Here is a 12,387-nt window from a genome sequence, read left to right on the forward strand (position 1 = left end):
ATTTTTAATGGCTTTTGAGATGTAATCCCATACCATAAAGTTCACCTGTTTAAGGGTACAATTCAGTTGTTACTAGCATAGTAATGGTAGTTGTACAACCATCACCGAAATCATCCCAATAGATACATTGAAGTCTAAAAATTTCAAGTACTCATTTCCCAAAGAGCATTTAGACAAGAAAATACAACATATTTATACTGTAATGAATATTTCCTTATAATTTCAGAAAGTTGGCAAAATCATGTTGGTTGCTAATAAATGTTACAGTTCATCTTCAGTCAAAAATAAATTTAAAAAAAGGAAAGGAAAGGAAGGGAAATAATAAAGAAGGATGGGAGAAAAACACCTAGTTTCTTGAAAACTAATCCAGGTAGGACAAAAATGTTGTTTGGAGGAAAATAGACACAGATGCAAAACTTCAACTAAATAATTGTTTATTGCTTAGAACCTGCTAGATTCAATGGCTTTGTCCACAGCTACACTCTCTAGAGCTCAGAAGAAATACTGACATTGAACAGCAGTGCCCTCTAGAGTACATGCTAGGCTCTCCCTAACATTAATTAGCAAGGTGATAGGTAACCTGTCTCGGGAATTTCTGTCGTGACAGTTGCTGTTGAAATACTAGGCATACATTCTTCGATAATGGTAAAATAAACACTGTTCCTATAACTTTGTAGGTAGATGACTTCTCGAGAAATACACTTAAAGTATCGGCATCATGAAGTCTGAGAAGAAATATTTCCATCTGTTCTGTTGTTTTCAAATCACCTAGGTAGGCTCACCCTTGTAGACCATGCCACAATCTACCATAATGTCACTGTTTTCATTTGCACACTGAGAAGACTCCATAATCTCGATCACGGAAGCAAGAACCCACCCTTTGGGCAACTGTAGATTCCAGCAAAGATGGCCTTTCTTATAAAAGCAAGTGTATATTAAGTGTAGCAGAGCAGTAATCAGAATATGTCTCTAAGCCCTTAACTGGCTCTATTAGTCAGTAGTCTGCAGACATCTTCTATTAATAATTACACAAGACTGACTATAATGTAAATCTCCTAACACCAGGTCTTTATCCACATTCCTTAGAAATATTTTTATAATGTAAAAATTAAACACAATGCTTAAAAGTCAATTAAAAGAATCTTTTATATCTTAAATCTTTTATTTCAAAAACATGACTGGTATTAGAACAAAGAAAATCTCATAAAAGAAGAAATCATTTTTAATTGCAAAAATTTCAACATCTGCTTTGTTTATTGCAGAAACATAAAATGAACATATTAACAAGGAAAATATTACAAAACTAAAACTATTTTTTGACTTATCAGGGTCCAAATAAATTAATACACTATGATGGAGCATGACCTATAATACATTCTTTCTCTAGTAGTTGTTTAATTCAGCCTCAATCACTAGGATCCAGTGAAATTTTTCTAAATTAGGTAATAATTGTGGTAAGATATCTTGAAATACATTTCAATACTATAATAAAATAAAATGGAGAAAGAATGCCCACGGACTTCCAGTATATGAAAATGATTCCTTCAAGTTTAGGACCAATTAGACAAATATGAATAGAGCATCATTAGGGACGGCATTTCCTCCAGCAGTAAAGGTAGCTTTGCCCTATTGTGGACACATTCTTTCATGGGTTTCATTCTATTATGTGAATTATTGAAAAGAGTCTGAGATCTAGAGTATATCCTGAGTCCTAGGAAAGAAAAAAACTTAACTAGCCTGTGAAGCAATTGAGCCTATATTCTTAACTTCATTGGCAGCAGGGTCTCATAAAACATTAACAACTCTCAACTCCACTACTACATGTTTACGTGCACACACACACACACACACACAAACACACACACACCCTCACTCACCTATTAATCCTATCAACTTGCAAATATCGTGAGAAGACTTTGAATCCTGGATGGGCTTTCCCTATAAGTAGCAGATTCCAGAACTTCTGCACATCATATCAGATCTGCTATATATAGTTGTGAAGTTGTTGCAATGCACAAAATTGCATGGCTCAGGGGAAGATTGAAAGCTGAGATGGAGCCTATGCTCCCTGCCAAGCTGTGTGTCCCAGAGTATAGCTGCATACAGCCCAATGAGTACCCTTTCCTAATTGCCTTTGTCTCCAGAAAAGCTGATTTTTCATAATTCTCACCCAAGTATTACATAAATTAGCTCAGGTCCCTCACAATTTACCCAGCCTCTGTATCCTCAGGAAATATAAAGTGATTTATATCCTCAAGGAATGTGAACTTCTTTAAATGATACCCAAGATAAAAATAAATTAACAAGTAAATCATTGAATTAAAAGAAAGTCCAATAGTGCATTCCAAAGGTACATGCGCATAAAGCGGTATGGGTTTGTGATTCAAGGATAAGATTCTCATCTTCCACATGAACCTAGAGTTTTTAGAATGCACAACAGTTTAATAAAATAAATATATTCACGAAGTCTTAACTGTGGCACCAACTCTGCCACCATCCAGTTACACAATCAGAATAATCCTCTTGTGTTACTCTTTTACATTGCACCTGAGTTTATCAAGAACAACAACAACAAAAAAAAAAAACAAGAAAGAAAGAAAAGTATTAGACTAGATCAGTGACAATTTGCTAGAAATAGAAGAGGATCCTTTTCTCCCATCCCAAATTCAAACAGAAAAGCTATTCCATTTAATCTGTTTCCATCTCTGAGCTTCCAAGCAAGACCTTATTTGAATATGGTGTTTTTCAGCAAAAATAATAATAGTAATAATAAATAAAAATAAATAGGGCACCTGGGTGGCTCAGTGGGTTAAATCCTCTGTCTTCGGCTCAGGTCATGGTCTCAGGGTTCTAGGATCGAGCCCCACATCAGGTTCTCTGCTCAGCAGAGAGCCTGCTTCTCCCTTTCTCTCTCTCTCTCTACCTGCCTCTCTGCCTACTTGTGATCTCTGTCTGTCAAATAAATAAATAAAAATCTTTAAAAAAATAAAAAATAAAACATTGAATTAGGTAGTCCCTACTGCCTGTCCTAGTGGTAAACATTTAGTTAATGAAATGGACTAAAGTAAAGTAAGTCCCTTTACGTTGGAACCATTTCTCATAGTCTTCATAACTCCAAAGTATAATGTAAACACATACACATATTCAAATATATGTGTTTGTATATCCTGCTATAGACACAGGTCTATAGCAATGTTTTTTAACTTTCCATTTCTTAGCATCAACCGTAAGGCAGAGTGATAGAAATGAATAACAACATGATAATTAACAGAAAAATCCCTTCCCATCTGATGTGGACATTGCAGTTTGAGCTTGACAGACCTGGATTCACATTCCAGCTCCATCGCTTACTAGCTGAGTTAAGTAAGCTTCTCTTTCATCATCTGTAAACTAGGCTTATTTACAAGGATTAAATTAAATGATGTAGAAAAATTCAACACAGTGCCAGGTACACAGCAAGCACTCATTAGATAGCAGATATTATTCTCCAGTCTATATTTTATTTGTCAATACTTAAAGCAAAAATGCACATCATATAATCCTACATCAAGACCCTCCAAACTCTAGTTAAATTATTTTTAAACTCTTCTTTGCAGTGTCATTCCTCAATTTTTTCACAAATAAAACCCGATGTGGACTCTGTAATGGGTGTTATGCTAAGGATGGGACATGTCCTAACAGACAAGATGCATGTCTACTTCTCAGAAGTTACAGCCTAGAGGTGGGTGCAGGCAAGAAAATCGTTGTTTCCCACATGAAGTAGGATAAGGACTAGAATAGAGAAATTCACTGGGAATTATGAGATCAGATGAGGGTAAGCTAGGAGAGAAGAAGGTATCTACTTGGAGGGAAAAGAAATATGGTTGAATTACCTTAAGAACAAAATGGGAATCTACTGGGCAGTTGAGGTATGAGGTTTTCTAGGCAAAGGGTCGTCACACACAGAACTGGCTGCCCCATTTGGCCTGGCTGGGTTAAGTAAGTACATGAGGATATGGCAGGAGGTAAAGAAGCAGAGATGACTGTGAAGGGATTTCAGTGCCATTTGGAAGGTTTGGATGCCGTCCTAAGGATCTTTTCTTTTTTTTTTTTTTTTTTAAGAATTTATTTATTTGACAGAGAGAGATCACAAATGGGCAGAGGAGAGACAGGCAGGGGGTGGCGGAGGTGGGGGGTGGAAACATAGCAGGCTCCCTGCTGAGCAGAGACCCAGTGGGGGGGGCTCGATCCCAGGAACCTGAGACCATAACCTGAGCCGAAGGCAGAGGCTTAACCCACTGAGCCACCCAGGTGCCCCCATCCTGAGTATCTTGACAAGCTATAGATAAATTTCAAATGAGGCAGGGGAAGGAGAGAGTGTCAGAACCTAAGATTTAAATTCAAAAAACTCCCTGGAAGGATTTGAAAGGGTTGATCAGAATGAAGCAAAATCTTGATTTCAATCTAGATTCCTCTTGTTCCCATATCTCATAGGTGAATCATCAGCAAATCCTCTAGAGTCCAAATTAAAAATAGGTCTAAACTAGACACTCCTCACCACCTCCACTCCCACCTGCTCATCTAAACTTCCATCCCTCCTCACCCCAACTACTGAAGGACCGAAATCATGCCCCTGCTCCATCCCATCACCTGGAGTGATCCTATCAGAAAAATAGATGTGATGTCACTCCTTTGCTCAAAACCCTTTTGAGACTTTTTATTTCACCCAGAGGGCAGACCAAAGCCCTTATATGCAAAGCCCTAAAAGATCTGCGCCACCTGCTGCCTCCTAAGCCCATCTTTCTGACCTTGTCTCCCTCTCATGCCCACACCTCTACCTTGCTCATTCCACCCCATCTAGCTGCCCCTTGTTGTTTCTCAAATTTACAAGCTGAGTTCCTGGCTCAGAGCCTGCTCTTACCTCTGCTGAAATCATTCTTCTCCAGGTACCTTCATATCTTGCTCACTCACCTGCTTCAGGCCTTTATTCAAATCACCTTCTAACATGGCCTTTCTTGGCCATGCTACCTTAATTTTCAGTGCCACATACACACTTCTTTTCCCACCTCTCTGCTTTTTCCCTTATTTTACTTATTCATTTCTGTCTCCCTTCACCATTAGAACTCCTGTTTGTCTGTTTCTTTCATTGTATTCCAGCACCCAGAACATCGAAGTCACTCACCAAATGCGTCTTGCATTAACTAATTAATGACTGTAGTTGATGGAAGCAGGGAGATCAGTTAGGAGGCATTGCAAGTAATACAATTCAGGCCATAACAGCCAAAATTAAGAACAAAATAGAGGGTATAGAAAAAGAAAGATAAGGATAAGATAAGGATTTTGTGGTGACCTCTTGAATGTGAGAAAGACCGGGAGCGCAGATGTAGCTAATTCCTAGGTCTCCAACTTAGGGTACCAGATAGATAGCAGTGAAATTCACCAATTTTAGAAATAGTGGGAAGTGTAGTACTGAGGGAAAAGTTCAGTTTCAAGGAGGGTTCCTTTTTTTTCTTCTTAGATTCCACTTTATTTGGTAAAACTCAGAAACTCACAGCCAATTCACAGCATCCCACCTCCTTCCCTCTAAAGAAAGCAGTTCCCCAGAGACACAAAACCTATGGTTGGGTATCACCCACCATCCCCAGGTTTTATACTTGGGCAACTCATGACCTGATAGTCAGGCTTCCAGACCCGAAGCTCTCAGGCAACAGAGAAATCAAAAGGAATCTCTCACTTCAGAGACAATGAACCTATCCCACCCTTCTCCTCCCCTTACTCACAGCCTCCCTATACCCCATCTTAAATAAAAAGATAGCAGAGGACAATGCATGAGTATCACACACACACACACACACACACACACACACACACAGAGCTTCCTTTCTGTCCAAGAGCTGCAGAATCCCTCCCTGGGAGGACAACTGGCAACATCAATCAAGGCTTAGGGTGCAAAGTGCTGTTTGGAATCCTCTGAGACTGGTAAAAATCCAGAGAGAAAATATTTCACCGTCACCCCATTCCCAGACCTCTCATATTTAAGGAGGTTGTAAAGCATCCAGAAGATATCTGGTGATAACTAGCAATGATGGCATCAAGCTCAAAGACAGAGGTCTGGGCTGAGGATCTGTCCTAGAAAATGTTATCCTAGGGGCGCCTGGGTGGCTCAGTGGATTAAAGCCTCTGCCTTCGGCTCAGGTCATGATCCCAGGATCCTGGGATCGAGCCCCGCATCGGGCTCTCTGCTCAGCAGGGAGCCTGCTTCCCTTCCTCTCTCTCTGCCCGCCTCTCTGCCTACTTGTGATCTCTGTCTGTCAAATAAATAAATAAATAAATAAAAATCTTGAAAAAAAAGAAAAGAAAAAAAAAGAAAATGTTATCCTATAGAGTGCTTGCTGAAACTATAGCATTAAGTGGGATTATCGAGGAAGAATGCTTCACAGGAGAAGACAACTGTGGTCCAAATCTTTGTTATGGTGACACCTGAAATGTAATTTAAAGGACACAAAATTGTCTAAAAGTCCTTTACATGTATATGCACCTGAGTTTACAATTACCCTATCACTGTTTTCCTCCATTCTTGCAGATAATGGAAATTATTGCCAATGGCTCTATTAATCCACAGCCCTATATTGGCTGTAACTATGTGTCAATGGCAAGATTAATTAATATTTCTAAATAATGTTGATATATTAATGTAAGATTTACTTTCAAATAAAAATTAAATCAACAATTATTTTATCATACACTTACTATGTGTAAGACAAAGTCCTAGCACTCAATGGATGTTGATCCCCTTTGCTTCTCCCAAATGAAGTCAGAAGAGCTAGGAGTCCCGAAGCTTTCCTGTCTCCTATAGTGTGAGGAAGAACATGTGAAAGGAAGTGCATGTGCTTTGATTCAAACCAACCTCGTTTCAATTTTCAGCGGTCCCTCCCGAGTAATTTTGAGTTATTTACTCTCTAAGCCTCACTTTCCCTATCTTCAAAATAGGATCATAATACCTGCTTTACAGCTGTGAAGACCATTAATACACAAGTGCAGTACCTGACACTTAGACTCCCAAAACTGTAGAATAAGTTTTGCAGCATTAATGTAACTCTTCCAAGTTAATAAAAGAGAGCAAACAAGAGGGGAAAGCTGGTTCAACATGTTACAACTGAATTATTTGTTTTGCTTTGTTCAAAGGCAAGCTCACTGATCAGGAACAGGCTTTAAAAGGAGTTATTTTCTTGGGCGCCTTGGTGGCTCAGTGGGTTGGGCCTCTGCCTTTGGCTAAGGTCCTGGTCTCAGGGTCCTGGGGTGGAGCCCCGCGTCGGGCTCTCTGCTCAGTGGGGAGCCTGCTTCTCTCTCTCTTTCTGCCTGCCTCTCTGCCTGTTTGTGATCTCTGTCAAATAAATAAATATTTTTTTTAAAAAAAAGCAGTTATTTTCTTGCACAGATTTCCATTACATTGCCTCAAAATTCAGTGTTTGCAAACATGTTTTCTCCAATAGTTTCAAAGTAAATACTGTGCACAGTTTAGTTTGTGTTGGCATAAGCTTTGTAATCAACCATATACAGAGGTTCAATGACAAGTTGCGCTACCAGCAGAAGAGTAGATATTTCTTCAGCGGTTTCTACAGGGTGCAACAACCCATTCTTATGCAATTACTTATGGCTTGTGGGATTAAGGTGATTTGAGCTCCACACCCTTTGTTTATTGAGTCATATGTCTCCTGGTGCTTTTTAGTCATTGAGTTTAAGGTGTTTTCCATGAACTGAAGCAAAGTTGGCGATAAAGTCATTCCCATGGGAGCCTCCTCCAAGCTAAACCAGCACATGCTGACTCCAGGCTTTGTGTTTTTTCAGACTTCAACTTCTTGTTTCTCACCACTTCTCTCCCCACACTCATAAGTCTTGACACATTAGTTCATCTCTGGTTGAGGAGAATGATCTATCAGTTTGGAAATTATTCAGACTTTTGGGTTTACCCTGGACTCCAACTCTGTCTCCTTTTGACTCTGCCACTACTCAGCAGCCACTAACATTTACTGAAATCACAAATGCCTAACAGCGTGCATTTGTGATTGTGTGTCATTTGCACAGTGACCACATATGGTAACAGATGAGTAAACTGAGTCTCAAAAATCAACAAATGTCAAAGTGCCAATTTCCTCCAATTTGAAGTTTAACGCAGTGGTGGTTTCCAAATGCTGGACTCTGGACCAGTGTCAGTGTAAGTCAGTTTTCACGTATAGCAAAATGAACAAAGAGCAATGCAGTAAAAAAGATATCATAAAACTAAAGCTACATTATTCATTTTTTGCTAGCCTGAGACTATGTCCTTCCTACTTCTAGGCACGTAAATGCCCCTTCATTAAATGATGTTTGAGCATGGTCAATTTTTGTATGATTAATGTGTTTGTTCAACAAAATTGAAAGTTGGCAAGTCTCAGTCTGCCTCTAACAATCTCTTGATATGTTACTGGTCCCAGAACCACAGAATACGATGTGCCGCTGATATACTGTAAAATACCAGGAAGTGTTTCTGAGTCATGGAGAGCCCTAACAACAACAGGCAGCCCTACTATGAAAACTAAATGTCTGCAAATCACTGACTCTCAGAACATTCTATTCACACTTACACCAGAAGATTGGCAAAACAAATAGGAAAAATGAGAAACTATGTTCTTGCTAAATGTAACTGTTTTTCAGCTATGTTAAGGCTTTAAATCTGAAATGTGCTCAGAAGTTAACACTGCAAGAAATACTTATGAATATCATAAATATTTATGAATCACCTATTTATGGCAGTTACTCTACAAAGTATCTGAAACAGAAGCATGCATACTGTCTTTCCCCTCCAGTGGCACACCGCCTAGTAGATAATCTATTTAACTAGAAATATATTTCCTAACATAACCTCATTGATCTTCAAAGATCTTCAAAAGATCTTCAAAGATCTTCAAAAATCTGAGACAGATTTTTTTTCTTTATTTTTTTTTAAGATTTTGTTTATTTATTTGACAGACAGAAATCACAAGTAGGCAGAGAGGCAGGCAAAGAGAGAGGGGGAGGCAAGCTCCCCACCGAGCGGAGATCCCAATTCGGGGCTCGATCCCAGGACCCCAGGATCATGACCTGAGCCAAAGGTAGAGGCTTTAACCCACTGAGCCACCCAGGCGCCCTGAGACTGATATTATTAATCCCACTTGTCAGACTAGGATAGTCTCAGATGAATGACAATATGACCTCCAAGCAAACAAGGGAGAAAAGAGAAATTCACACTTAGTTCTTCTGGTTACCTCCCTAGCGCAAGTGTATGTGGTTGTGGGGAGGGAGGCAGTGAAGAAGATAGTACCTGGATCATGTGCTTAATAATTACCAGATACCATATTAGTACAAATCTACTGGCTTGCACTGTAGTTTACAAATTCATGGAGGAAAAAAATAATAAATCACACAAATCTTCTGCTGTTGGGACCGTTCTAATTCATTTCAGAGGTGAATTTCAGAGTTCAGGCTTGTTACTTTCCTGGACCTGAGCACTCAACCTCTGGTCACACCCCTATTTTTAATAATACAGAGAATATGACAGTGAGGAATGCTACTGTTCTGACTCCCTCCACCCCTCTCCTCATCCAGAAGGACTCCTCTTCTGTATACCACTGGGGATGGTACTCAGTTAAGGGAGCTTTACCATACATAGTAAGCGTCCAACATAAGGTCTTGGAAAGACAACAATACAGTACAATTAGTTGTACCTCTTGAGAACCTCATCAACTGACAGAGGAAGGGAAATAATTGCAAAGCCTAAGTCCGATTTACTTATGCTTCTATCAAACTACCAAAATGTCAGCATTTTCGTGCTGAAAAAAAATTTGAAAGAAAAGTCACTGGTCAAGAATCACGTTGTTTCCTATATGGAGAGCTATGTTCAGACTAAAAGACATAGGAAGATAGAAAATGTTCGTAAACCCTAAAATAATGGCTTCCCTGAAAGAAAGGTTAGTTTTTGATCATTTTCTCTTTTTTTAAGGCCAGCACGGGTGCCGTCAACCTCAAGATTCCTGAATCCGTATGTAGTGTGTTTTGTTGTTGTGGCGGGGGTGGTAATCTTGGCGGTAACCGTAGCTCTACTCATCTACTTTTTAGCTTTTGGTAAGTACTAGAAGACTAAAAGGACCACTTTCCAAACCAAATAACTAAATATACCTTCAGATGAAAAGTTTGGCATTCTCTTTTATTGCCACTATTATTTTTTAATGTAATGTAATTGTATGTCTTATATATCCCTAAATACGTTTGTGTCTATATTTCCCTCAGTACTTTCTTCTCTTTATTTTTTTTAGAATAAACAGTATTACCCAGACAAGAATTATTCTAGCCAAAGGAAAAAAAATCTCTTGATTCTTTTCTGATACTAGAATTTGCTGATTTTGTTTTCTCATTTAATATCATGATTTCCACTGATAAAATTGTAAAAGTGAAATATTGCAAAGAATTTTAAGTTTCAACATTAAAAATTTGGAAGTATATGTTAAATCATGATCTTTCTCCTCATAAAACAGTCTTGGGAGAACAGCTACAAAAGATGAGGAGAAAAACAAATTTTAAAAAGGACCTGTTCTTTTATTATTTCTCTTAGTATTATTATATCACAAAAATAAAGGACACATGGACAAGAAACAATACAAAGAATACAGGATACCCTGCTTACTCACAATGTTCTTTAATATCTCAGTGAACATTCTTTCAGATGTTTTAATGTAGATAAAGAAAATTGTGTCAAATTCCCTAAGTAATATATGCTATAATGTGACTTTTCATCTAAAAATGCATTTTGGGATTATTTTATTTCAACTATAATTCTGTTAAATCATTTAAATCATACGTGTGGGTGTGTGTTTAGGTATATGGGTATGAATGAGTGTAGAGAGACAGAGAGAATATAATTTATTATATGTTCTATAGTAAATAGGCAAAAATGCATATTTAAGTGAAAGTTGAAAAATTCTCAATGGCACAATAAAATTACCAGCATTAGGAAAACCAGTAATAATAAATAATCTTTTCAGTCAAGCTAATTATAAAATTGTGGCTACATTTTTCTGTCAAATCACCTGGGGGCAGCTACATCTAAGGTGAATTACAGAGGTAAGAAATCTCAAGCTCCCAATTAAGTTAATCAATTTTCACTTTTAGTGGTACCATATTGTCACACAAGTGGAGGAGTCTAGGTTCATCCTCTGCAGAATGTGTCCCAGTAACCATTTATGGCCCTTAAAAGACTTGTCCCTCCACCACAAAGGACTATACCACCCTTCCACCAGGATCTCTAACTCTTTCCCCGATATACGTACTTTTCTGCATGAATTATGCTTATGAATGATCAAAAGATTTTTCCTGAGACAGGTTAGGTTATTATATCCATGTTCATAATGTTTCTAAGATGTATACAGTATGTTTTAGAAATATTTTCTTTCTTCACCCAACTGAATATGTCCTCTGGCAGACATTTTTTGGTGGAAATAATTCACACTGGACAACTTATTAGTTATTTTATTCAAACGTTTATTTTCTAGCTTACTCTAAAAAACTAACAAGTCACTAATTTCTCTAAAATGATTATTATTTGAAACAATTCTTAAAACTATTCAGAATTACTTTGGGTTATTCTTTAGTGATAAATGAATAATAGCATATTATAGACATTCATTAATACTTCTTGATGAATAAATCTGCAATCACAAATCTCCCTAAAATATAGTAAAAATGAAAATTATGATACTTCTGATCACTTTAATTTCACAAATAATGCTGCTCTGATTTTCCTATATCCTTAACAATTTCAGATCTGTCAGTTTTTTTAAAAACTAAAAGAAAAATAATTTTACTATAGTTACATTTATAGTAAGTTTGGGGTTTTCTTTAAGAGAAGCAAAAGAAATATTTTTGGATGAGATACTATTCAACTCTTCCAGGAGAAAGATAATCATGAAAACAACTATTCATTTAAGAGAAGCAAATTTTTTAATTGTATAGTAGAGCATCCTATAATCCTGGATAAATTGAAGTTTAAAGTACTTAGTAGTGAGACTGATTCTGACTTTTCTTTGCTTTACAGATCAAAAGTCTTACTTTTACCATAGCAGCTTTAAAATCCTAAATGTCAAATATAGTAATCAGTTAAATTCACCAGGTACACAGGAATATAGGGCTTTGAGTGGAAGAATTGAATCTATGGTAAGTTAATTTTGTCTTTGTTCTTTATTCTGTCATAAAACAAATTTCATAATAAATCTAACATTTTGTGATCTATTTGTAACTGTTAAATGCTCTACATATTTTTCTTCCCTGAATACTGAAAGATGTGTTTCTTTGTGCTTTTTCCAAGTTAATTTGCTAGTATACTGATTCTTCTTTACT

The 12,387-nt window shown here is 37.4% G+C and overlaps 1 protein-coding gene across 1 annotated transcript in view; it reads left to right on the forward strand.

Moving 5' to 3' along the window:
- TMPRSS11D (transmembrane serine protease 11D) overlaps window positions 1-12,387 on the forward strand; it is a 46,587-nt gene that overhangs the window by 8,958 nt on the left and 25,242 nt on the right. Inside the window, exons 2-3 of the mRNA XM_032864552.1 lie at window positions 9,998-10,119; window positions 12,086-12,204. Coding sequence (XP_032720443.1) covers window positions 9,998-10,119; window positions 12,086-12,204 — 241 coding nt within the window. The remainder of the gene's footprint in view (window positions 1-9,997; window positions 10,120-12,085; window positions 12,205-12,387) is intronic.

Source organism: Lontra canadensis, unplaced genomic scaffold (assembly GCF_010015895.1).
Source record: "Lontra canadensis isolate GAN:19392208 unplaced genomic scaffold, GSC_riverotter_1.0 scaffold1, whole genome shotgun sequence".
NCBI lineage: Eukaryota > Metazoa > Chordata > Mammalia > Carnivora > Mustelidae > Lontra > Lontra canadensis.